The sequence below is a fragment of the Epinephelus moara genome, chromosome 3, assembly GCF_006386435.1.
Source record: "Epinephelus moara isolate mb chromosome 3, YSFRI_EMoa_1.0, whole genome shotgun sequence".
Lineage (NCBI taxonomy): Eukaryota > Metazoa > Chordata > Actinopteri > Perciformes > Serranidae > Epinephelus > Epinephelus moara.
Genome location: NC_065508.1, coordinates 21,889,287 through 21,916,583, shown reverse-complemented (window position 1 = coordinate 21,916,583; position 27,297 = coordinate 21,889,287). Strand labels below are relative to the sequence as shown.

The 27,297-nt window shown below is 40.8% G+C and overlaps 1 protein-coding gene across 3 annotated transcripts; it reads left to right on the top strand.

Annotated features, from left to right (window-relative positions):
• On the top strand, positions 1 to 27,132 carry rps6kb1a (ribosomal protein S6 kinase b, polypeptide 1a). Of its 3 annotated transcripts, none has more exons than XM_050040179.1 (15): positions 1 to 233; positions 1,271 to 1,314; positions 2,299 to 2,419; positions 5,957 to 6,025; positions 7,815 to 7,962; positions 8,150 to 8,207; positions 10,268 to 10,368; positions 10,529 to 10,619; positions 10,907 to 10,997; positions 11,122 to 11,229; positions 11,335 to 11,397; positions 11,518 to 11,595; positions 11,683 to 11,790; positions 13,565 to 13,677; positions 26,681 to 27,132. In XM_050040179.1, exons 1-15 carry the CDS (start codon positions 162 to 164, stop codon positions 26,703 to 26,705), a joined length of 1,290 nt encoding a protein of 429 aa, XP_049896136.1. In that variant the 5' UTR covers positions 1 to 161; the 3' UTR covers positions 26,706 to 27,132. The 3 variants fall into 3 exon arrangements, with proteins under 3 accessions (XP_049896136.1, XP_049896137.1, XP_049896135.1); XM_050040180.1 differs by lacking the exon at positions 26,681 to 27,132 and adding an exon at positions 18,638 to 24,099 and having other exon boundaries at positions 2,334 to 2,419; XM_050040178.1 differs by lacking the exon at positions 26,681 to 27,132 and adding an exon at positions 18,638 to 24,099.
• The last annotated feature ends 165 nt before the right edge of the window (positions 27,133 to 27,297 follow it).

Here is a 27,297-nt window from a genome sequence, read left to right as displayed (position 1 = left end):
ACTAGAGGCTTCTCCTGCCGCCCGGTCCCTGCCTTGTTTTGGTTAGCTGGATGTTAGCCCATGCTTTCTGCCGTAGCCGGTTGTAACGGTGATGGCTCTCCCATGAGGCGGGGGAGCGGGACTGTGTTTTCTGACTAAACGCCGAGTGAAGTGCCGTGGCCATGGCCGGGGTTTTCGACATCGATTTGGATCAACCGGATGAGAATGTCTCTGACGACGAACTTGAGGACGGGGTGAGTTTACGTTAACGTTGAGGCTAACACCGCCGCTGTTAGCCGCTAGCCGCTTAGCTAGCCGGTTAGCTAGCATTTAGCAGCTCCGAGGCCTGCCTTGCTAACAGTAGTGATTCCATCATCGGACGTGTCCTCGTTTACCCTCTTTCCCGCGGAATATGGCAGCGCCCCCCAAAAGTCACTATACTGTATTACAATAAATGTCCATCGCTGTTTTTACTTATTTAAATTGTTGAACAGTCTCATCATCACCGACACTTGTGGTCAAGCACATTCCGCTTAATCCCAAGTGTTGACCGCGGACAAGTTGGTGTTTCCCGGCTTACCGTATGTTACGTTCAAGCGCACAACCTAGTGAAGCCACTAACGCCTCCGTGTTTGTAATGAGTTTTAGGAGAACAAATAAAAAACACGACGGTAGGAAACAACCTCACTGAAAGCTGAATACAAAGGAAAAAGTTGCCGTTACGTTTCACCGGGCGTTGCTACTTGTCCGACAATGGAATCATGCACAAAGCGGTCTTCCGAGCTGCATCGGCATTCGCCTGTTGTACGGGTGTACATTACCGTGTCGGTAAATTAGTTACATGTAGGTTACGTTTATAGTTTAACAACTACTTTGACAATGTTAAAAAACGCAATATAAGTGAATTCAAAGCAACAACAGGGTGAAATCCTGCCAGTGCTAACCGGACTGTAGCTAGAAGGAGCGTACTCCTTGCTAGCTTCCCCACCGCTCACCTAACGTTAAGTTAGTAGTTAGCTTCATGTAGCAGATATTGGCTTTCAGTCACAAACATAAGCTTTTTAAATATAATGTTGGTTGGAGAAAGTGTGTTTCTATTCAGCCAGTCTGATAAGATAACTTGAAACAAAAGCTAAAATGTTTTGCAGGGGAATAAACTCATTAACCCTTGTGGTAAAATCAGTGTCAGGTCCATTAAATATCTATAAATAAGCTCAGGTTGGCTGGGAAATAACAGTCCTCCCCTGCATTCCTGTTGCTGAGATTTTCTGTCCTGTGCCTCGTTTTTCAGGGCCAGCTCAGTGAATACATGGACCAGTGCAGTGGCTTTGAATTGTAAGTACAAGCAAAACTGTAATTCACCAGGTTTCCAAAGGGCCAACTAAGTCATGGTGACTGGAAGTTATCCTCATGGGGTTGTAAATAACTTCTAGTCAGTGGTGGAGGAGGTATTTAGATGTTTTGGAAATAGTCCAAGTACAAGTCCTGCATATAAAACCTCACTTCAGTAGAAGTGTGTAAGTGTTAAAAGCAAAATGTACTTAAAGGAACAGTGTGTAAGATTTAGGAGGGATGAGCATGTGAATGGATAATTGTTTTCTCTATATCACTGATTTGCTCCATTCTTCCATTATTTAAATTGCTTTGTCGTCTCTTATGGTCGTATCTCACTTGAACTACGCTACATTGTCTCCGTGATCCCCGGGGGTGCTACTCCTTTTCGTTGAGCATAAATGAGCCCTTAGGGTTAGTATTCTCTGCTCCGTAGATGTTTACCGGGAGGCAGATAATCTGCAGAGGTCTCTTCATCTCCAAATAAAATGGACCGAGTGATTAAAACTGGTAAACACACTGATTGAAACTAGCTCTGTAGATGATGATGCACCCTCTATGTAAATATAAAGGGCTTAAGGCCACGAAAACATAAAAAATCTTATTTTCAAGTGATTATACACCAAAGAAAACATCCTTATTATATTATTTTCCATTTCTCCCAATATGTCCCCCTACACACTGGACCTTTAAAGTATTAAAGTAAAGGCATTCATTGTGCAGTAGAAGAGTTTTCTTTTATTTTTCACCGATCCATATGGACCTACTAATGATTTATATAATCTTGAATAGGGTCTCTTACAGCAGTAATAACTAAGCTGGTCACTGCATTGATGTGAATCTATGTTAAGGCTCAAGTGCTTGTAACTTACACTGATAATACTGTTGTGTGTCTTTGAAACTGTGAACACAATGTTGACTGAATGTTTTAAATGTGATTTTTTTTAATCCACTTTATTTATTTTTTTGTTTGTTTTGTTTTGCCAGTAACATGGATGACTGTGAGAAGTTTGAAATTTCAGAGAACAGCGTGAACAAGGGAACAGAGCAGATCAGGCCTGAATGCTTTGAGCTGCTGAAAGTTTTGGGAAAAGGTGGCTATGGAAAGGTGAGGCACCTGATTGTCCGTCATGAAAATGTACTTATGAATACAACACCTCCTGAGTTTTCCTCTTTATAATGCAACATGACTTGAATTTGGATGTTGAAGGTATCAACTATATATTCTATGTACAGGTTGGAAACTAAGTGCAGAGCTGTACAGTTTAGTGTTACATTTTCAGTGGGCACTGTATGTTAGCCTTTACTTACACAGTTATGGACGCCCATTCCCCACAGTGTGTTGGGAAATAAAAGATCACGTTAAGCCGTGAAGATACTAAGTCATTATTTTGAGATACTAAGTCATTATTTTGAGAAACGAAGTCATTATTTTGAGATATTAATTCATTATTTTGAGAAGTCATTATTTTGAGATATTAATTCATTATTTTGAGATACTAAGTCATTTTGAGAAAGTTTCTCATTATTTTGAGATACTGAGTCATTATTTTGAGATACTAAATCATTATTTTTAGATACTAGGCCATTATTTTGAGAAACTGAGTCATTATTATGAGATATTAACCATTATTTTGAGATACTAAGTCATTATTTTGAGACACTAAACCATTATTTTGAGATACTGAGTCATTGTTTTAAGATACTAAGCCATTATTTTAAGATATTAAGTCATTATTTTGAGAAAGTTTCTCATTATTTTGAGATACAAAGTTATTATTTTTAGATACTAAGTCATTAATTTGCGATACTGTCATTATTTTGAGATACTAAGTCAATATTTCGAGACAATGCGTCATTATTTTAAGATACTAAGTCATTATTTTGAGACACTAAACCATTATTTTGAGAAAGTTTCTAATTTTTTGAGATACTAAGTCATTATTTTGAGGGACTAAGTCATTATTTGATAAAGGTTCTCATTTTGAGATACTAAGTCATTATTTTGAGAAACTGAGTCATTGTTTTAAGATACTAAGTCATTATTTTGAGATACTAAATCATTATTTGAGAAAGTTTGTCATTACTTTGAGATGCTAAGTCATTATTTTGAGATACTAAATCATAATTTTGAGGAAGTTTCTCATTTAAATGACTTAACATGATCCTTTTTTTTCTCCATTACACTGGCAGAAATGGACTTCCATACACAGTCACACAATTCAGTTTTAATAAAAAATACATGTTTCTACTCAAGGTCATTGAAATGCCCGGAAAAATAAGATTTTAAAAGTGTGGATAACACCCCTTTGTCTTTCGTGTTTTGGCCTTGGACCTGCCAACATGTTGCCAGTATATGGGGGAGGATTGCAATCATCTTGAAATTCCAATGGGTGGGGACTTTTTTTAACGAAGTTGCTGGAAATTAAGTTTGCACACAAGAAACCAGAGCAGTTTTGTTCTCAACAACCTTTTAATCCCCAGAGAAATATTACAGTGTGTTTTTGCTGTGGGGAAAATAAAAAAAATCTACTGCACCTTTTCAATAAAAGATCTGGCATCCCAGAACCATCTCCTCCATTATCCATCTCAATGTAATCCAGAGCTGTGATCACCAGCACCCACCTGTATCTCATCCTAACACCACTGAGATCAGAGAATCTGCCTCCTTGTTATGGTTTTATTTTGGTGTCAACATCATGTTATTTTGGAACACTGGACATGTTCTGATGTTCTCATTTCCAACCCTAACAATGAAAGTGCACATCAGTTATTTTGGAAACACTTTTCGCAAGCAGACGCATGACTTATTCTTCCTTGAAGTGGTTTTGTGTACGATGACTAAGAATTTTCTGCAGCTTGGGAATTTCTCAGCATTACAAAGTAATTATATTTTTTGAAACACACTGTCATTGTTTTAAGATTCCCGTGTAGTTACAGTATATATTCTGGCACAGACTTAAAGTTCCTTGGCCTTATAACTGAGAGCAAATAGTCTTTTAAGAGTTATGCTGGTAAACAGAAACTCAAAACACAGACTTTGGCTCACGCAAAGTCAGAGCAGTCCCTGGTCACTCTTAAGTCAGAATAATGGACGAATATTTTCACACACGAAGTCAGTGACCTTGGTTGATTCATTGCTTAGCAGAGTGAATACACATTATGCACAATAGTACCTTCTGAACTAAAAAAATCCCTTTTTTCCCAAATCATTTCTCTGAATGCCCCTGGCATGACAAAATGTATTTTTTCAAGTCATACTTTAGACATAGAAGAAAACATCTGGTCTATACAGCCAAAGAAATAGTGATGCAAGGGTATCTGCAGGTCTTAAAGTCTTCAAAAGTCTTAAATTATATCTATAAAACCCACTTAATATTTTCTCTAGCCAGACGTAGGCAGTAGTGTAAGTTATAAAATGTTTTTGTATCTGATTGTATGCTGTTGGGAGAAGTCATACACTCATAAACTAAACTAAAGTGTGAATTGTGCGTTGTCCCTGCAAATGAGAAAAGAATTGGCAAACTAGCCACCACACGGTCCTGCCGCCTTGCTCCTCGCCGCTTGGGTTGCTTCCCCGGTAGGAGAGCAGGCAGCAGCTCTGTAGAAAGACCTTCGGGCGGTGTTTTTAGCGGCGCGATTCTGACCACCGCAAACTCAGTGCCAGTTGTCACAGCAGCAGCACCAGATCCAATCTGTGTAACAGCAGCAGCGAGCTTTCAGATCTGATGGGGAGTCAGAGCTGTCTGGTCTCCTGGAGCTGGGGTTTGTGCTGTTGGATTCTGGTTGCCGTGGCCACTGACTGGGGGTCTGTCTCCAGAGCGGCTGCCTGCTCTCATGGCGAGGTGGTCTGTGGTGATGGGGAGTGAGGCAGAGGACACACTGTGAATCATCAGCTACATAAACGTGAACTTGAAGCCACAGCAATGAGCCTTAAGTTCCGGTTAGCAAAAGGCTAATCTATGAGCAACACTGTGCCTCCATCTCTGAACGCTTCGCCGATATTGACGCAAGTTTTATTGCGTTTATTGTCTGACTCTTCTAGGCTCTCTTTTTGATAAGTTTATCTAACTTTTTTGGGGTGCAGGAAATGCTGAAGTAGCAACTTCATCTGCAGGATTTTTCTCACAGTGAATCAGGAACAAGGAACATGAATGCGCATCTGAATTTGTAGAGGAGCCAATAGGAATGCCAAAGTCTCCCGTCACAGCCTAGACTTTTTAAAGCCTGAACAGAGCCAAGGGAGGAGGTGCAGATGTCAGGTGTTCTCTCAGTCCACTTGAATTACAAGATGCTCAGAGTTTATTATGGGAATTTAGCCCAGTGAAGCCAAAATGAAACTGTCTACCCCAGCTTTAATTTTTTAATTAGGTTCATCCATCCATCCATTTTCTGCCAGATGCAGATCACATTAGTTAAACGAATTCTATCATTAGGAATTATTGGTGTATACTGCTGGAAAGTAGAAGATGAAAATGTGACATAATATTAAATAATTCTTGGCATTATTGACATTCATGGTCTTCCAGCATACTTTCACACTCAGGTATTAAATTGTATTCTGTGTTTTTTTAAAAAAAAAGTCTTAAAAATCTTAAATTTAACTTGAAGAAACCTGTGTAAATTTCTATGTTCATTTTTACAGGTGTTTCAAGTTCGGAAGGTAGCAGGTGCTGCATCTGGGAAGATATTTGCTATGAAAGTTTTGAAGAAGGTGAGTGAATCTGCATGTCTCAGGTTTGGTTGAAAGTTTTGATAATAATCAACAAGAATACCCTCATCTATTTTAGAGAGTAAATCAGTTATGCTCATTAAAGGTGGGTCAGACCGCCCCCTGGTGTTCATACAGTACAGTGTAGTGTGAGAGGATTAGATTCTGCATTATCTAATCTAGACGTAAGCAAACACAAGTAGTTTAAATCTGTAAGGAATTGGCATCTTAAAGAGTTGACACTGAGGCCAAATGCAGCTTATGCCGGGTTTCCAAGCAATTTTACCATTGCAGACAAATGTACAATGTTGGAATAAAGTCTTTTAGAGCAGTGGTTCCCAACTGGTGGGTTGCAGGTCCATTCTGAATGTTTTTTTATTTTATTTTTAAGTACAGTGAAATTCTGGCACAGAGCTGTGCCATAGAGTGAGTGACTAACGGACAGCTACTTGACAGAGATAGCAAACTAGCTCGAGGACATGGTCAAATGCTAGAATGATGCTGAGTGTATTAAACTGTGTGGAACCTGAACTGTAGAAAAATGTGGACGCCGTGTCTGGACCAGTTGGGAGCCACTGTTTTAGAGTTTTACCTCAGTTGGTGCGTGCTCCTGTGAGGTGGTCATCAAACTCAGTCCGAATTGTCTTAAGTCAGTCTTTTCTTGTTTTGACTACTGACAAAAAAGTTCAAAACATTGTCAACACCCAACAGCTGCTCTCTGACCAGCACCAAACAGGAAGAAGCAAACCAGGTAGACAGCAAACAGGGAGGAGACCCTGGGGAGGTACAAGAACAAGTCTCTGTTCTCTTGAACTGTGGAAAAGGAGGAGAAACTGGCGGAGTTGAGGAGTGAACAAGAGTCTGATTCTGTGTGTATCTGATCTACCAACCAGCACTTATTTTAGTGAGATATCTTAGTTTTTGAAATGGTTCACCTCATATTTCCACAGTCTCCGCCCACTAAAAACGTACAGCTAACCAATGGGGGCTGGTAGCGAGTTGAGGGGACAAAATCTAAAATGTAAAGTTTGTATGTAAGTCTTTAATCTTTGTGGATTATACTGATGCCAAATTGGCAAGAATAATGTTGACATATGATGCCTTTCATCTTGTGTTTCTGGAGTTATGTGTTTTTGTGGACATGTAAGGAATTGTTAACATGTCATAAGGGAGTTTTTCCACCAGGACCAGACTGGGAAATGATGTCAGAGGGAATCTAGTCTTAGTCTTGCAAATAGTGACCCTGCAAGATCCCCAGTCTTTGAAAAATCTTATAGTGTGTGACTAAAACTCATAGATGTGAGAGGATGTCAGACTTTAGTCTTCTAAAATTGTTCTCAGTGTCTTCTAGTATATGGTAGGCATTAACTGTACAGTGTTTCACTTATACTGTATGTCACTGTGTGCCTTTTCTGGTGGTGACACATTGGTGCATTCAGCTATGAAGCCAGAAGCGAAGGGCAGACCACCCAAAAATAATGGCAGCAGGTTTTTTCCCATGAAACCCCAGATCTGCCGCTTCTGTTCAGCTTGGCCTCCTCTCTGCAGCTGACACAGGGCTGGTGCCAGACTTTTACTTGAAAAGCCAGCTCATATTCCCCGAAGCTTGAGGTTTTGGTTAATGACTGTGTTTATTGGCTTAATGAGACTTGACTGTAGCTACCAACCTGGTGTCCTGATTCCTGCTCTGCCTCTGATGTTGAAGCTGCCCTGACACCAGCTAATTGGGTTAGAGTTATTGCCTGAATAGTTTCACACCCCGACACTCCTGTGCTTTTCTGTCCCTTGCCAGGCCATGATTGTGCGCAATGCGAAGGACACAGCACACACCAAAGCAGAGAGGAACATTCTGGAGGAGGTGAAGCATCCTTTCATTGTGGACCTCATCTATGCCTTCCAGACGGGGGGAAAGTTGTACCTTATCCTGGAGTATCTGAGCGGTGAGCAAAGAGATCAGACACAAAGAACGAGACAAACCCCGACACTCTAAATTGTTTTTGATCATTTTATGAGCATGAGACATTGTCTGTGCACTGGACAGTGGCGTTTTTCTTTCACTGAAGTAAAAAATGTGTGTCTCCATTTCCACTGTGAATACATTTTACTGATTGTTTGTGGTGACTGCAGGAGGGGAGCTGTTCATGCAGCTGGAAAGAGAGGGCATCTTCATGGAAGACACAGCATGGTAAGTTAGTTTGTCTGTCACTTGTAAAGCCTCAAAGGGTAACTTCAGCATTTTTCTACCTGGACACTCTTTTCTTATGTTTTTTTTTTTTGTCAAACGGGAACTACAATTTTTGAAAGCGTAGCTGTCATCAACTCAAGTTATCTTCACCTCTCTGTCTCCACCGCGGCATCATTACTCCGTGTTTGTGTGTGTAAAAGTGGCGCAGCAGCCAGGACGCACAGACAGCAGGAGGAGACGCTGCAGCATGAAAATAAATCACACCCAAATGTAAAAACGTAGGCTAACAGTTACAGATAAAAGGGCCGGTAACGTCGGAGCTTCTCAATACTGCAGTCGTTCATAACTTAGCACTGCGGCTCGTTTACTACCGGTGAGATTAACGGGGTTAAAGCTTCACACATCGTGGGAAAAAGTGCATATTAGATCGATCTCGGATTTTACTAATCGATATTGGGTCATTCCAGTGAAGATCGATTTGAATCGGATGAATCGATTTTTTTTTAACCCAGCCCTAAAGGTCAGTGTGACTTTGTCTGTCTCGTTCTTTTTAACGCAATATCTGGGAATTTCAAATTTGGCGCAAACATTCACTTCAACTGTAGAATTAACTGATTGGAATTTGGCGGTCAAAGGTCAAGGCCACTATGACCTCACAAAACATGTTTTTGGCCAGCCATAACTCAAGAATTCATACCCTAATTATGACAAACCTTTACACAAATGTCTGACTGGATAAAATGATAAAGTGATGACATTTTATATCTAAAAGGTCAACTTCACAGTGACATCATAATATTATGCAAGAAACACTCAATGTCTTAACTCAGAAACAGAGGGGGTGACATTTGGTCAGAAACTGAATTGGTGACACTAATCTTAGGCGTCCATCTTGAAACTGTGTTGATTGTATAGATCTTCAGTGAAGCATCTACTTGTTCACAAGCAAGGATGTAATCTCTAAAAGAAATTTGACTGGTGTGCAGAGGCATACCATTGCGGTGCGGTAATGCTTGTTGGACGTATATTGACAGCGTGCACATGCCTCAAGTGGTTTTCTTTGCAACCTGTTTTCGCAGCTGCCGGCTACAGCAAATAGGGTCCAGGTTGAAAAGTACTGAAGTTAGCCTTTAAACATCTGGCCAGGGACAACATTACCCTTTTGCCTTCCTCTGACTAATTTACAGTGTTTCTGGTGGTCGATGGGAGTTTATCCTGAGGAATTTTTTAAAACTATCCTGTTACAGGATGTTTTGCTTAAACATGTCAAATCTAAATTTGTTTGAATCTTTTCATCCCCTTTGTCACTCCCATCCCGTGTTTGTACACATATTTTAAAGGCCACCGCCATGATTTACAATATAAAACCATTTCCAAATGGCAACAGTGTGGGCAAAAACACACAGTGTTGCCAGTTGTCTCCTAGTGGTCTTTTTTGCTGACTCATGTTGTAAAGGGCTTCTAATGCCAGATGATGTCTGAATGGCAGTGTGATATGTTGTCTCTGGCAGTCTAAGGCCCAGATCAGACAGAGCGTGTTTTGTAGCTTGTTGCATCTTAAAATTATTTTTTTACTGTTAGGAACTGTATGCACGTACGTTAATTATTACTAGTATTTGTTGTGATATATCTTGCAGCTTTCCTAGGGCGATTTTGAAAGTGAACTTTCCATTAACACAAACAAGATTGCCTCCCGGCCTCTCACTGAAAACATATACAACTCTTTTAAGGTAATATTAATTGTGAAGAATTCAGTTTTGTGAAAAGAGGCAGATGTGTGACACTGTTTCTGAGGCGTGTGAGGGTCACTTGGAACAGGGACAACGCACTTTCAGTACCTGATGTTGTGTTTTATAAACACAGCCTGTGGGTGAAAACAGTGATTACATGAACCAAGCTGCTGAACAAATAAGGGTGTGTAGTATTCCTGGAATAACCTAAATGACATTCAGCATAACACCTTAACTGCAGATCACAGAGGAGCATTTAGAATATCTTGTAAAAACAAATTCAGTTGATGTCAATAAAAGTTTGCCTCTTGCTTTTTCTTCTGTTGACAGTTTCTACCTGGCTGAGATCTCAATGGCGCTGGGTCACCTGCACCAGAAAGGCATCATCTACAGAGACCTGAAGCCTGAGAACATCATGCTCAACAACAACGGTACACAAACCTCAAGTGTTCCTCACAAAAGGCAGATTAGAAAAACTAGATACATGTTTTTTCCACACATGACCATTTGTTCTCAGATTTAATTCTTTCTCTCGGTAATCTGATAACTGAGTTTCTCTCATGGTCTTGCTTTGGCTCTGTTTCATTTCAGGACACGTGAAGTTGACAGACTTTGGTCTATGCAAAGAGTCCATCCATGACGGGACAGTCACCCACACCTTCTGTGGCACTATCGAATACATGTATGTCACATAAACATGCATGCTCATTTTTGTAGACCTATATAGTAGGGATGGCCATTTTAAGAAACTTCCATTTGTGCACTCGCATTAAATTATTAAAGAGTACTCATGTAAAAGTCATGTTCACATGTGGGAGATTAGGCAGCGATTACTCTTTGCCTTGAAAAAATACTGATGTCCAAATCAAGTGCTCATGCCCATCCCTAATATATAGTCGCATTTCCTACCTCCTACCCAGTGTAGTGTATCCGCTGTATTCACTTAGTCACTCCCTTTTCCTTTGTCAGGGCTCCAGAGATCCTAATGAGGAGTGGACATAACAGAGCAGTGGACTGGTGGAGCTTGGGAGCTCTCATGTATGACATGCTGACAGGAGCAGTAAGTCCACACCAGTTGATCCCCAAGTATCACTGTTAAATGAAGGAAACTGTAAGGCTAACTGAGATAGGAAGCATGTGCTACTCTTTCTAACTCTTGTTCCTGTCCTGCTACTTAATCACAGCCTCCATTCACTGGTGAAAACCGAAAGAAGACAATTGATAAAATCTTGAAATGCAAACTCAGCCTTCCACCTTACCTCACACAAGAAGCCAGGGACCTCCTGAAAAAGGTGAGATGTAAAAGCCTTCTTCTGCCTCATGCTTCACCGGACTTGCTGTCTCTGCTGAAGCATTTGGAGTGTCAGAAAAATAAGTCTCTGAACTTCCTCTTTCAGCTGCTGAAACGAAATGCCTCGTTGCGACTTGGGGCTGGACCAGGAGATGCATCTGAGGTCCAGGTAAATATATCTGTAGAAAGTAGAGTGACAAGTGTATGCATGCATCAGAAAATGAGACTGCTTCTAGGAAAACCTTATCATGAAATATAAAATCCCTGCTGCTGTCATTGTGTTTCCAAGGCCCACCCTTTCTTCCGGCATATAAATTGGGACGACCTTCTTGCTCGCAAAGTAGAGCCTCCATTTAAACCATACCTGGTGAGTTAGTCTGTTCACACAGCAACGTCTTCTGTGACTTGCCCCCTGGCCCTGCAAGATGATTAACAGACCTGTTTCTTTCGGCAGCAATCGGCTGATGACGTCAGCCAGTTTGACTCCAAGTTCACCAGCCAGACTCCAGTGGACAGCCCCGATGACTCCACGCTCAGCGAGAGTGCCAATCAAGTCTTCCTGGTGAAAATCTAGTGCCGTACCTCTGAGCAAACAGTGGACATTTGTGCTCCTCTGTCTCAGTTTCTAGTGTAGAGTTTCCAGAATTTTTCATAACTTGATGATAGATTATGGAAGCAATTATCCATGATAAAATGTACAAAACAACAGGTGACCACATGGCCACTCAAGCTAATTGGGGCCACTCTAGGCATTTCAAAACACGGCACAGCACGTTTCAGAATCGTCCCAGAAGCTAATTAAAATACATGCCTTGTCTAGTTTTGACAGTGCCGCTGCATGTTGCACAGAGCAGATCGATTTCTCCTGCTAACAAAATGGCAGTGAACATAACATTAAAAAAAATGGGGATATATTCGTCTCGTGTCTTGCCTAACATTGGTGGATCATGACATATCAGGTATGGATGCTCCGGTACAAAATGAGACCAAACCTTTTTTATGGATGTCAGTTTTTGAGCCGTAATGAAGACTAAAATGTGGCCTGCAACAGACTGTAAGGCTTGTTGTTTTCAGAGTTAGTGAGTCAGTCACAGGTAGACTTACTCATTTTGCGTCTGAACACCTGGTCGAGTGTGGCTTGACAAGGCTGGCTGCTAGCGTTAGCATCAGATGCTGTGCTAGGTTCACTGCTAAATGTTTTGAGGTGATATGTCAGGCAAGAAGTACTCCGATGGTATGAAAATTCCTCACTGCAGAAATTTCAGAGTACAGTTCTCCTGTCAACAGTTCCTTCTAGGCTTTTTTAAAATGTAAATGTTCTTTTTTCTGTGTTTAATTATCGAAATTAAGGTGTTATTTTTGACAGCCCTAATATTTATTAATTTAAGAGCAGTCGTAGTGAGTGCCATTTTATTTTTCGAAGTTGCTAAAAGTTCCCCAAAAGCTTATCAAAATACTCATTTTTTAACCATAATTCTTATTTATTTATGATTTAGTTAGAAGTTAAAGAAACTGGAAGCAGATCAAAATATTTTATAAATCATTTATTTCATATATATAAATCCTTTAAAGATAATCTTTCACCCCAGAAACAGAATGAGTGTGTTGATAACTAATCATTTTCCAGGCTTTTTTGGTAGGACATGAGTTGTCTCAATTCTCAAGACTTGGTAAAATACAATAATAATATACAAGTGAATAAAATTAAGTCTATAAACTATTCTTGATCACAAGTGTGGCTGAATAGGTAGGTTTTAAGTTTATGGCTAAAGATTTCAACTCTCAAATCCTCAGGCAGACTGTTCCAGTGGCTCGGAGCATGTTAACTAAAATGATGAGGCTGCAATGTCAGGTATCAGAAACATAACCCATGTCTGAAGTGGAGCCAGTCACAGTCGAGTATTTTCTTTGAACATGGTATTAGCGTTATGTGACTCATAATTTTAAAATTAGAATCAGAAATATATGATGGATATTTAGAGAAAAGACGGAGGGTTGTTAATAGAATACTCTGGCATTAACTTTTACACTTTAACTCCTCCTGTGTTGTCTGCAAACAAACATACAAACGGAGGCCAGCCTTGTCTGGACATAATGTTTTTTATTTCTGTCTCAACAAGTAGGTCTTACGAGAATCAGTTAATGTGTCCCATCTGGTGTAGTCCTGTTGGTTTTCCTGGAAGCTTCACTCGCATTTCCACCACATTGCATGATATGGTTTACTCAGCGTTTCATTGCTCATCATCAGCTGTGGGTTGTTTTTGGAAAGACGGTCTTTGAAGAGGTGGACTCAGATCTCTCTCTCTCTCTGTTTTTGTCCCCCCTCCCCTCCCCAGGGTTTCACATATGTAGCCCCATCTGTGCTTGAGAACGTCAAAGAGAAGTTCTCTTTCGAGCCAAAGGTGCGCTCACCACGGAAGTTCCCTGGAAGCCCGAGAACACCTGTGAGGTAACAGCAAGTTGTTTTTGTTTCTGGTTCCACCGAATCTGTTACTCGAGCAAGTTTTTCACAAAAATCAATGACTCATTTGCTGACCTTGTAAATGTAGCAGGCTAAAACCATCGCTAGAAGAGTAAATAAAAGCTTCTTCCCAGAGGCAAACAGGAACTTCACAGGGCTTGAAAATAATTCTTCACTTATTCAGAGGAATTTTAGCTGAAAGGAGAACACTTGCTTGTCAGACAGATAAAGGAAATTTATGTCTGAATATCTGCTGACTATTTCAACAGTGGTTTCTTCTGAAATCATTACTTCATCAAACACAGCTGCATTCACACTGGTCCTCTGGCAGTTTTAGAGTAAATATTATGTGTGCTGTTTTCTCACTACACAATCACATGCCTGGTTATAGCTGTGTGACACATGGCATGCTCAACCAGAATCAGTCAGATGTAGCAGCAGCTCAGTTTTAGATAAATGTGGAATTCTGTCAATGTCTCGATTTTTGGTCATGTTGGGGTTTGTTTGATTTTAGATAAACAAAACTTGGCTTTCAGAATATGAAACTTTTATCGGCAAATTCAGACAATAAATACAGTTGGGATGCTTGTAAATGCACGATGACAAGCCTTACAAGCTTGACTCAGCGCCACTTTCCCTCCTTCTATGTCTTCCTGAAATTATGAATGAAAGGTTTGACGTTATAGTAACATGGCAGGGTCTGGAGCAGTGGGTTTACGACGGATTTCATATAAATGAAGTCTATTAAAACTCACCGGGTCAGCCAGTTCTAAGTGGCTTTGCATTGCACATCAAAATATATTATTAAATGTTAAAACTTTTGTTAATATGGACAGGCTACATGTCGTTAGCTCTGTTAGATTTTCCACAGTTTACTCGCTCAGTTCATTTTACAGAGCCTTTTTAAATAGGAATTGTGCAAATTTGCAGGAAAGCCCAATCAGTCTTTTGTCAGCATTGGCAGTATAAAAACAAAATCGGGGAGTGCAGCAAAATGCCGCCTGCCTACTTTTGTTTATACAGAATGCGCCTTTTTCGGGGCAATGGGGGGCGTGAGCAAGTAACTAAATGTGTAGGTCAGTGTGTGACGTAAACAGTGACATGGGAGGGAAGCCGCGGCTAGTCAGGTGGCGATTCTCTCGTAAATCGGCCCGTTCTTTACCGTCCCCATCTGACGGTTAATGGCCTCTTCATTTGCAAGGGCAAGGAGGGTGCGCAATTCCTTGTCTCCCCAGTTGCTCATCTTTACAGTGTCTGTCAGGTTTGCGTTTCCCTCTTGCTACAAGCTGCTCACTAATTCCTGCTATCAGCTGTTTCCTGTTTATCCACCGCCAGTGGGTCGCACGTGCGGCGTCATCAACAGCTCCTCTCACAAGTCTTCAACAGCCCCTCCCGTTGCGGAAGGCCGCCTCGGTCTGTTTAAACTAAAAGGGTTCTGCCACTATGTCTACCCTACGAGGCCGAAAATTGGGCGCCTCAGATCAACTCGCCATTCCGCCTCTGTGTGTATAAACACTCGCAGCTGGCCGGCAAATCGGACTAACATTTGCGGAAAATCTGGCAGTGTAAAAGGGGCTACAGAAACCATGAGCACCAACGATTTATTCATTCACATTTACGGGTCTGGTAAACGAGGGACGAAGAAAGTGGTGACTCCATACCTTTGAAGTTCGAATATGTGTCCAGTCCTCGATTAACTATTTGCTAACTATCCTTTAGTCCGTAAAAGGGTCCACAGATTAAAAGAATCAAAATGGTTTTCATAAATTTAAACCAAATTGTGAATATTGTCATGTAAAGTCCATTAACTTTTTTGGACTGTAGTTCTTCCGATATAAACTATACAGTATTTTTTCATCTTCCTGCACCGTGTTGTTGGGTAAGCTTGTTTTTGTTACATTGCTGGTTATGAAATTAAAGTTCCCGCTCCCACTTTGGAGGGCCAATTGGCTCTGTCGCATATCTTTGCAGCCACTGGACTGCAAACTCTGAAGGCCTTTTTATTTAAAACAAGGCTTGGTGACAGCCGTTATGTAATATGTATTTTGGTTAATATGTGGAGTACAAAAACAACACAGATGTTATTAGAAAGCATAAAATCTCCTCTTTGCAAATGTCTTGTCTCTCAGTGAAGTCAGCTTTATTTATACAGCCCAATGTGACAAATCACAATTTGCCTCAGGGGGCTTTACAATTTTTACAGCAGACGACATCCTCTGTCCTTAGACCCTCACAAGGGGCAATGAAGAACTCACCCCAAAACTTTTACTAGGGAAAAAAATGGAAGAAACCTCAGGAAGAGCAACAGAGGAGGGATCCCTCTCCAAGGACGGTCCGCCAGGAAATAGATTTCATGTGTACAAAAAGACAAAGTAAAACACAGAATGTGAACATATATGAAAGATGGATCTGGGAGGATGTCAAGCAGCTTCCAGATGTCGGCAAACGGCTCGAGGCTGAGATACAAGCCCTCCTCTCCACCATGTAACCTGGAGAGAAGACAGACTACACAAACACACAGGATGCAAAGCTTAATCACGGTTAAATAACACAGATAGCAGAATGACACAAACACAGAGACAAGAGAGACTTAAACTCCTGGAGTGTGGAGATCTACTTTCAACATGTGGAGTAGGCAACAACAGCCAGGGGAGAGAGAAAGAGAGGTCTCATGATGGCAGATGGTCCAGCACAGAAGTCTGAGTTCAGAGAAAAAGAGACAGAGAGGCACACAGCAGTGCTTGTGGGACACAAACGGCAAAGGGTTATGAAGAAGCAGTGGCTCAAAGCTAATGTTCTCGTCTGCAAGACTAATAAGCTTAGATTACCGAGACTGAGACCGACCCGCCAGCTGGATAATGGAAATGTTAAAGGATAATTGAACGTTGAAGGAATACTTCACCCCCTAAATGACAACTTGTATATCAGTTAATCACCCTGTGTTATATTGGATTTGGGAAGAGAATTGTTATTCTTGCATTCCTCCAGCAAACAAAAAAATCCAAAAATTGAGAAAATTCTGTATGAATTAATGTCTCTGCCTTTAACAACATCAAAACCATATCAAAACATCCGTTTACAGACTCTCACACAATTTTGCAGTCTAATTTAAGTCTCATTTATCCAGTCGTATGCTCAGGATTTCCAAGACAGACAACCCTGTCTGATGGGGAACTGAACTAAAACTAAAACTTATCTATGCTTTCCTCAAAGCCACATTCCATCAGTAATTTTACCTCACTGAACATGGGAGTTGCTGCTCTACTAGTGCCTCAGTCGCCAAGTTTGTTTGTGTTATTGTGTAACTTTGGCGTTTAAATGGTTACTTCACACAGTAACACAAACAACTAACCAATCAAGGCAGCGGTAGACCAGCAGCTCCTGTGTTCAGTGAGGTAAAATGACATGTCATCAGAGTCAAAGTTGGAGAGAGCATAGATACCTTTTACTATTAGTTCAGTTCCCAATCAGAAAGGGCGTCTGTTACATACGACTCAGTGCTGTACAGTGCAACATATATGTCGCATGTGCGATTGGGAAAAAATGTTTGTGCAATGAATTTATTTGCCTAGTAGCACGCGTGCGACAGGCTGCTTGCGAGCTGCTTGTGTGTGTGTGTGTGTGTGTGTGTGTGTGTGTGTGTGTGTGTGTGTGTGTGTGTGTGTGTGGGGTCTGTTTTTTTTCTCGTTTGTTTCACTAGACGACAAGAGCGTCCACTGCTGTGCATCGTCTGGCAGCCAGGTGAGTTGGTTCATTAGCGTAATGAACAGAGGGAAAGCTCTTGTCATCGAGTGTCTTTGTCTCTGTGGGGGAGGCGGGGCTATGGGCTACACATACACACACAGTGCGATCTTCGTGAGGGGGAGACGAGGCGGAGAAAAAACAGAGTTGAGCGTAAGAGAAAGACAGGGAAGTTGTTCCTAAACCAAATGCCACGGCCCCTGTGTGGGAGTGTTTTGGATTTAAACCAAATGACAGAGGGGAACCCAATAATTTGACGAGCTGGTGTTTGTTCTAAAACCATCTCAACAAAAAGAGCGAATATGACCAACTTAACTGCACACCTGAGAGTGAGAGACTGAGAGTCTTTTTTTTGTATTTATTTATTTATTTCGATAATTTTACGTGTTCTTTCGGATAATTAAATTTTCTTTTTTGCAGTCCTAAATATTCTTGTTAAATAAATGTTTATTTCTCTTTTAAAAAGGTGTACTTGCATCATTATGTCTTTATTATCATTATATAAGTTTAAAAAATGGTCTAAAAACAGCAAAATTACAACAATAATAAAAATGGTCTTAAAAGCACAATATTACGCAATATTATCACATATCGCAATAATTTCTGACGCAATTAATCGCCCAGCAAAATTTGTTATCGTGACAGGTGCTATAAACTTTCTGGCCTGTGCTACAAAATTATCACCCTCTGTAGCACTAGTGCTATGGGCCAAAAAAGTTAACGTACAGCCCTGCGACTGGATAAATGAGACTTGGATTAGGCTGAATTCCTATTTCCTTGCACTCACGACAACAGTCACTTCTGGGTCCAGAAAAAGCAGTGAAAATATTCTAACTAGCATACACTTAAACTGATATTGATTTTTTTTTTTAAGGTGAGCCTCCTTTTTAATGGCTAAAAACAAACCAATTAAGGCAGTGCTCAGCACCATTTTATTTTTGAACACGAAGCTCAGTCTATACTGCACGAATTGTTTGAGAGTTCCTAAACAGATGTCTTGATATAGTTTTGCTGTTGTTAAACGAGGCCCCGCTTTCCTTAAATTCATCAAGAATTTTCTGTTTTTTTTATTTATTCTTCGTTCACCATGAACGTGTTCACCAAATAACATGTGATAAGAAATTGATATACAAATGGTCATTTGAGGGATGAGGTTTTCCTTTAAGGCAAAGGATGATTTAGGATCTAACGTCTCCCTCTTCCACAGTCCGGTGAAGTTTGTAGGAGGGGACTGCTGGCCCCGGGGGCCCACGCTGACATGCAACACTGTGGAGCAACCCATGGAGGTGTCGACAGTGGAGCAAATGGACACGAGCAGCAGCGGCACCACAGAGGCCTCTGCGCCACTTCCCATCAGGCACCCTTCAGGCATCAACGCAGGGCCCTACAAAAAGCAGGCCTACCCCATGAACTCCAAGCGGCCCGAACATCTACGAATGAATCTATGACGCTCGGCTTGCCCGCGAACATTTAGGACTCTTCCAATTCCTCATCCTCTTCCCTTGAGTTGTTTTCTTTTTAAGAGACTTGTAGATTTTTTTTAAGGATTAACTGACACTGTCAGTGCTGATCACCAGCTCTTCCAGCAGCGCCTTCTCATCCCTCCTGACTCGGCCTGGCCTCCTCAATCTGGTGCAGATTATCAGCAGGTGAAGTTCAGTAGACATGTGGTCAGTCAGAGTTGTGTGAGAGAGGTGCTTTTCGGTGAAAGTTGGCTGGGTGGCCTTCTGATGAGTGGGCTGAGGTGGTTTCGGTGTACTCAACTGGCATTATCATATGATTTAATGGTGCTCTTTTATCCACAAGTCTGGACAGTGTTACTTTTAGTGTTAACAACACAATCATCACAGTGAGAGAATTTAATTACATTGAGTAACATTTATTTCTCCCTCAGTATCCCAGGCTTTTTTTGTTTCATCTTGTGATAACAACATACAGGTCACACTGTCAGTAAGTAGAATTATTGGATATCAATCCCACAGTGAACACAGTACTCCTTTACGTTTGAGGAAACCAATCACATTGCCTTCGTCACTCACTGGAGCGTGTGGTCACAGGTAGTTGGAGCACGACTTACGGAAAAGCAGCTATAAAAAGATAGAAGTGAAATTTCATCTGAAAGCATCACTTCCACCACAATCAATACCAAATGCTGGCGCTGCTTTCTGTCGGAGGCCTGTCCAGAGGCACTGTTCAGTTTCTTTGTGTTGAATGTAAACAGACTCTAAATGCCTTTTCATGTGTTATTTCAAAGGATAGTTTGGATTTCTTGAAGTGGGGTCGTATGAGGTGCATATCCATATGACAGTGTGTTGCCTACAGTAGATGGAGGTGGGCATGCTCCGAGTTTGGAGAAGCAGGCAGGAGCATCGCTGAAGCTAAGAAATGTACTGCTGTGGATAGGGGCAGCACCAAAATGTATTTTCAGTTACTATCTGTCAAAGTGCACACTATATTTAGAATATTTTTACAGCCTTACCTTACCGTCAGATGACCCGATCGCTAGTTGGCACCAGAAATAGGACTGGGCAATACGAAGATATTATATCATTGTCGAGATATAAGACTATATATCATCTTAGATTTTGGATATCGTAGTATCGTGACCTGGTATAAATGGTGTTTTTTCCACATTTTAAAGGCTGTATTACAGTAAAGTGATGTAAATGTGTTGCCTTAACCCACTTGGTTGTTATATCCACATTATTGATGATTATTGATCAAAAGTTGCATCAGACAGGGTATTTTGCTCAGAAATATTATGTTCGATTTTGTCTCCCAGTCCTAGCATTAATGAAATGCTTTTGAGGAGATTCAAAAGTATCGAGATATATATCGTGTATCGAGATATAGCCACAAAATATCGTGATAAAATTTTCAGGACATAGCGCCCAGCCCTGACAAGAAATACCAGTCTGTTAAACATATCATTAAATCCAAATTATTTTATTTATGAACACATTAAAATTACACAGAAGTACATATTCTGATGACTGCTTTTTTTAAATTTTATTTTTATTTTATTTTTTACTGTAGGATAGGCTGTTTAGGATGTGAGTTTTCACTCAGAGAAAACGCCGTTGTCATAATCAGGCTCGTTTCTTGAAGATTTATTTTCCTTAATAATACTGTTTTTAGTATGTTGTTTGTTAACTTCTACTTATTGAATTCTTGTCATGTTTTATAGGATAATTTGCAATGTTCCTAATGCACTGTGCAAAGTGCCACACATTTAGCACATTGAAAAATGTGATTGTGAATGCGAGAAAGTGCTTCAGTACAGTTGCTAGCTGCAGATAACCGCCCTTAGTTCATCTCACCTGTTCTTTTTCCTCATCAAACGGCCACTTTAATTGCTTTAAGTGGGGGTCAGTGACAACGCTAAGGACACTGGCTTCATTCGTGTCTGACACTTGCCACCTCCTTTCAGTTTCCTCCACCTGTTTCAAAAAACAAAACATTTGGTTACTGATTTCGACATTGATTTCCATGGCAATGATTTAAGCTTCGAAGCGTTCGGGTCAGCCCTATTAGCGTCAGTGTTGGCACTCTGCAGCCTGCTTCTCCAAACTGGAAGCGTGCCGACCGCTGTCTACTGTAGGTAATACACTGACTATGGATAAGTACCTCATACAACCCCTCTTCAAAAAAATGTGAACTATCCCTTCAAATCTCTACGCTTAGCTCTGATGACCCCTGCAGCATTATATTTTTTTAACTCATGTATTCCTGCAGTCTTGTTGCCACTGAGCAACAAACAGGTCAATCCAAAAACACTCAGCCAAATTGATATCACTGCCCTTCATTAAGTCAGGCAGTGTTCATGTCTTATGTGCTTGGGTGCTTTGCTTTTTGTGCATTTACACTAACAGGGCTCTCAGTGGTGGGGGGATAAACCGTGACTTATATGAGTGGACCATCTACTATAAATGTATGACCTGTTTGTGTGATGTAAAGCTGCTCTATGAGCCGTGTGGAGTCAAGCCATTCAAAACTTCTCACCCTAAAACTGAGCCCACTCTCGCACACAGATTGCAGCGATGCTAACTGAAAACTGAATGGATGTAAATTTAGTTTGAATGGCTCCCTGATGTTTCTTGTTATCCAAATACTTCGGCTACATCTACACTAAGACCCTGTCCACATGTGTACAGATATTTTAAAAAATGGATATTTCCTGACTCCGTTTACACAAAAAAAAATCTGTCCAGATGACCTTTGTTCTACAAAATATCTCTGTACACACTAGCACGCAAAAATTACTCCAAATGCTCACAGGCGTTAGCTGTCTGTCCTCATGTGTGTACACCACCTAATGTTTCCTTTTTCATAATACCGACTAGAGATCTCGTCATTGTTAAATCCCCTTAAATATAAAGACAAATGCACTCACTCAAAGATGCAAGTGAAGCTCTCGACCTGCAACAGATTTCCTTAAATTCCTCACTGACAACAACCACTCTGGAAAGCGTCCCACCATCTGGTGGTTCGATTGGGCCTGATCCAAAACTCGTTTCTGGTGGACCAAATAACACTGGGTGTCTGGAAACTTGTGCAGCAGTACTAATATTAAGTGTAAAGCATTCATTAGACCAAGCAGTGCTAAAGAAACGTAAGCAAACCAGTAGTCTGACGTTGCTGTTTATTTCTTATGCCCATTACATAGAGCAATAATGGGCATTCCGAAACACTCCATTATACATGTCCATGCGGATTCAAAGTAAAGTTTTTAAAAAATATCCACCTTAGGAGTTTTAAAGTGTTTTAGTGATTTATGACCCGGGTTGCTTGGAGACACAAGGCCAAAACATAGAGGAAAATATCTGCATATGGGTGGACTGGGCCTAAGGCTACATCCAAACTAATACATTTTCTTTTTACAACACAACTGTGGCTACGTATATGCCGAATGCAGTGGTTCCCAACTGGTCAGATCCAGATTTCTCCTTAGTCATCAGCTCAAGGTCCACATAATACATTAAGGGTGATACTTAAGTTTGGCCTCATTAGTCACTCAATCTACGGCAGGAAATGGCACTTCAAAATAAAAGCTATGTGCCGGAAATTCACTGTACTTAAACATAAAGTGTGTTTTTTACAAACTCAACACATTTCCAAGTCGCTTACAATCCATTCAGAATGGACATGTGACCCACTTTTGGACCGCGACCCACCAGTTGGGAACCACTGGCCTAGCGATCACACTACTGTGGCGTTTCTGAACCCCTAAAACGGAGATTTTTGAAAACACTGCTGACCCTGTTTTAGTTTGAAAACTCGGCGGTCTGGATGGGCGGATATTGCCCTTGTGATGTAAGTTATTTTAGTGTGAATGGTAATTTTTGCATTTCATTTTCACTTAAAAAAAATTGATGATAGCACCACAATTCTTCATTTATAATGTAAGTTTTAAAACATTTTACCTTTATCAAAAACTGCGGCTCCTGCGATTTGGATATTGCACTTGGCCATATTGCAATTTTGATAATATTTCGATTAACTGTGCAGCTCTAAACGTCTCCCCGTCTGTTTTCTGCTGCCTTGACTGCTTTATATTGGTCTGTTACCTTCAGTATCAGTTCCACCTCATCGTTAGTCCAAGCAAAGAAATCTCTGGTCTTTTTATTTTATGCCTCCTCTGTAGTGTTTTCTGAACCTACCCAACCAACCACAGAGTAGACAATCTGCTTCCTGTATACACTCCAGTGTACATGTGACATGAGTTTCCAGGTGTATCGATTTGGATGGAGATTAATTCTAAAATGGTGCTAAAAGGCTTGTGTGTACAGTGATTGTTTTTAAAACGCTGTCTTAAAATGAAAACACGTGTTAGTGTGGATGTGGCCTCAGTTAATTGACCAAAAGCACTGTTTTAATGAACCAAATCATTTTTGCTGTTAAACAAACAAACAAACAAACAAACAAACCAACAAACCCTGGGCAAGTGTGTTGCAATTTTATTATCATTTTTAGGAACTACAAGATTCAAAGGTCAAACACGTTTTGTGAAAAGTGTGATATTTGATGACACTGACTTTGTTCTCCACTTGAGTGCTCGCAGAGGCAGTTTAATGTTTTTTGTTTTCTACCATTCCTGTACAATGGTTGTTGTGAAGGACCAGTCACTCCACTTCCTTTCTTTGTTGAATTGTTACAATATTTATTTTAAGTGCCATTTTGTGTCCACTGCATTGTTTACACTATGCAAACTGTGTATTTATTATGTAGTATTATTTAGATAAGGCAGCAGAATGTGTGCTAACTTGATTTGGCATTCCTGTCAGAGACTTATTTTGTCATATTAATAATAATAACAAGCATGCACCGTATGATTTTACTCCTGCAGAACATGTCTTACAGCATTCTCAGATTCAGCTTTTTTCTTATTCCAAAACTGACGACGGTGACCTAATTGTCTTACAGTATTTATTGTGTGGCATAGTATCTTATTGAAGGGGGATTTCCAAACAACATTTTCACATCTTCAGACTTTCCTTGCTGAAAACTTGAACTTCAGTTTCCTGTTGCAGTGCTTAATGCAGGGGCAGTGACTGCGAAGAGAAATGAACTGACGCAAAAACCAAGGATGATTTCTTTGCTTCATATATGATCTGTGTGTGTGTGTGTGTGTGTGTGTGTGTGTGTGTGTGTGTGTGTGTGTGTGTGTGTAGAGTCTATGAGAGAGGTTGGGTAACTAACTAAAAACTAAAAAAAATTACTTCAGGTTGGAAACACCATTGATTGAATAACGTTATTCCTGTTGCTTTGTCACCCTGAGATCTGCCCCGTCAGATGGGGAATGTTAATATGTATCATGTACATAATGAAGTCAAAATAAAAAAAATAAAAATAATAATGGGTCTTGTCTCTGAGCAGTGGCAACGTCACAGAACGAATAGTACAACGCAAAAGTGGCAAAATGTTAAATGTAAGTGGTTTTTATTTTAAAGGCGCTGTATGTAAGAACGTGGCCAAAACGGTTACTGCACTCAAATTCAAAATACTGCCGCGAGTCGTGTCCGCCCCTCCCTCCCCTACAGATTCAAGGTTGCTGGACAGCGGCACGCTGGAGACTGATTTGTTTGCTCACGGGCGGCTGCCGTGGCAGGGCTGCGTCGCCGCGTCCTTGATCTTTGGTTTTCCAGCAGACCGTTCAAGCAAGTCCGGCTTCTCTCGTGCTAACGCTGCTGCCGGGATACAGCTGAGGAGGAGCCGGCTGCTAATGCTATGTACCGGGACACTGCTAATGCTGCTTGCTGTGCTGCTGTAGCTCAGTCGTAACCAACTGATGCTGAGACTCTACTGACTGCGTGACTGGTAGACGGCGGTGGGTGGCGCAACAGGCCAAAACACAAATTCAAAACATTAACATGATTTGCGGACCGTAAAATCTTTTTTTAAATGCGAATATTCTGGCTGTACTATTGTTGTCGGTGAGATCAGTATGTTATATGAACATTATTCCTTAGTCTCTGTGACATATTAGGAGGATTTTACGACTATTTGCTTTATATTTCTTACATATAGCTCCTTTAACTAAAAGTGCTTGTTTTTGCCACTGACAGGATCAGATTGTTATAAGTGTCTGACTACATCATGGAAAGGAGCCCGACAAAGATAGACCTTTTGTTATAGAGTAAGATCAGGGAACGGCCTCGATTGTTAAACCCATCAGGCTCCATTGAAATAAAGAGTAATTTTGGCGAGTATAGAGGCAGCATATTTTCACATCTAACTGGGTGAATTAGGTTTTTTTTTTTTCAAGCAAACCAGAATTAACAATTGTTAGAAGAGTGGAGAGATGAGACAAGGTGGTTTTTGTGAGTTTTAATGTGTTTGTCGACTTCAAATGAAGTGTGTCTTCATGATGATAAATTGCTGTTGATTAAAATAGAGTCTGGCAGCTTTGCCGACGGTGTCAAAGTGGATATGGAAAGCATCCCGTTAGAGACAGACCTTTTTGTTCAAGAGTAAGATCCTTTATCTTTAACCAGAAACAGCCACGAAATCGCTATCACCAAACCCACCAGACTCCATTTAAATAAACAGTGACTTTAACGTGTATAGAGCCAGCATATTTTCACATCCAGCTGGGTAAATTTAAGGGTTTATTTCAACCAAACCAGAGCTGGTGATTGTTGGAACAGTGGAAACAAGACCAAGATGGCTTTGTGAGTTTTATTTTGATTCTCTCAATTTTGGATGAAGTGTGTTTTATGATAATAAAATTAATGTTTATTTAAATGGAGTCTGGTAGGATTGGCTAAGGCGATTTTAGGGCTGTTTCTGGTTAAACAAAAGGATCTTACTCTTTAACAAAATGGTCTATCTCTGTAGGGATCCTTTCCAAACACTTGTAATAACACAAAATCCCCAAATCGATACTGCCATACCCATTTGATTTAAATAAACAGTGATTTTATCATCATAAAAATACCGCATTCAAAGCTGAGAGAAACTAAATACAACTCACACAACGTCTTGGTTTGTCTTTCTACTTTTCCAACAATCACCAACTCTTGTGTGGTTAAAATAAACCCCTGATTTCCCCAGTTAGATGTGAAAACATGCTGGCTCTATACATGCTAAAATAACGGTTTATTTAAATGGAGTCTGGTGAGACTGGCTGTTTCTGGTTAAACAAAAAGGAGCTTATCTTTAATAAAAAGGTCTGTCTCTGTAGGGATCCTTTCCACATTGTTGTCAGACACTTAAGATGATAATCAGAGCCTGTCAGTTGCAAAACAAGCACTTTTAAGGGGACACACACTCACCAGCCACTTTAATAGGTACATTTTGCTAGTACCAGGTTGGACCTTCTTTTGCCTTCAGAACTGCCCTAATTCTTGGTGTCATAGATTCAACAAGGTGCTGGAAACATTCCTCAGAGATTTTGGTCCATATTGACATGATAGCATCATGCAGTTGCTGCAGATTTGTCGGCTGCACATCCATGATGAGAATCTCCCGTTCCACCACATCCCAAAGGTGCTCTATTGGACTGAGATCTGGTGACTGTGGAGGCCATTGGAGTACAGTGAACTCATTGTCATGTTCAAGAAACCAGTTTGAGATGATTTGAGCTTTGTGACATGGTGTGTTATCCTGCTGGAAGTAGCCATCAGAAGATGGGTACACTGTGGTCATAAAGGGATGGACACGGTCAGCAACAATACTCAGGTAGGCTGTGGTGTTTAAACCATGCTCAGTTGGTACTAAGAAAATCTCCCCCACACCATTACACCACCAGCAGCAGCAGCAGCCTGAACCGTTGATACAAGGCAGGATGGATCCATGCTTTCATGTTGGTGACACCAAATTCTGACCCTACCATCTGAATGTGGCAGCAGAAATCCAGACTCATCAGACCAGGCAACGTTTTCCAATCTTCTATTGTCCAGTTTTGGTGAGTGTGTGTGAATTGTAGCCTCAGTTTCCTGTTGTTAGCTGACAGGAGTGGCACCTGGTGTGGTCTTCTGCTGCTGTAGCCCATCTGCTTCAAGGTTGGACGTGTTGTTGGTTCAGATGGTCTTCTGCAGACCTTGGTTGTAACCAGTGGTTATTTGAGTTACTGTTGCCTTTCTATCTCACAAGGCATTTTCACCCAGAGAACTGCGGCTCACTGGATATTTTCTTTTTCAGACCATCCTCTGTAAACCCTAAAGATGGTTGTGCAAGAAAATCCCAGTAGATCAGCAGTTTCTGAAATACTCAGACCAGCCCATCTGGCACCAACAACCATGCCACGTTCAAAGTCACTTAAATCACCTTTCTTCTCCATTCTGATGCTGGGTTTGAACTTCAACAGGTTGTCTTGACCATGTCTACATGCCTAAACCATTGAGTTGCTGCCACGTGATTGACTGA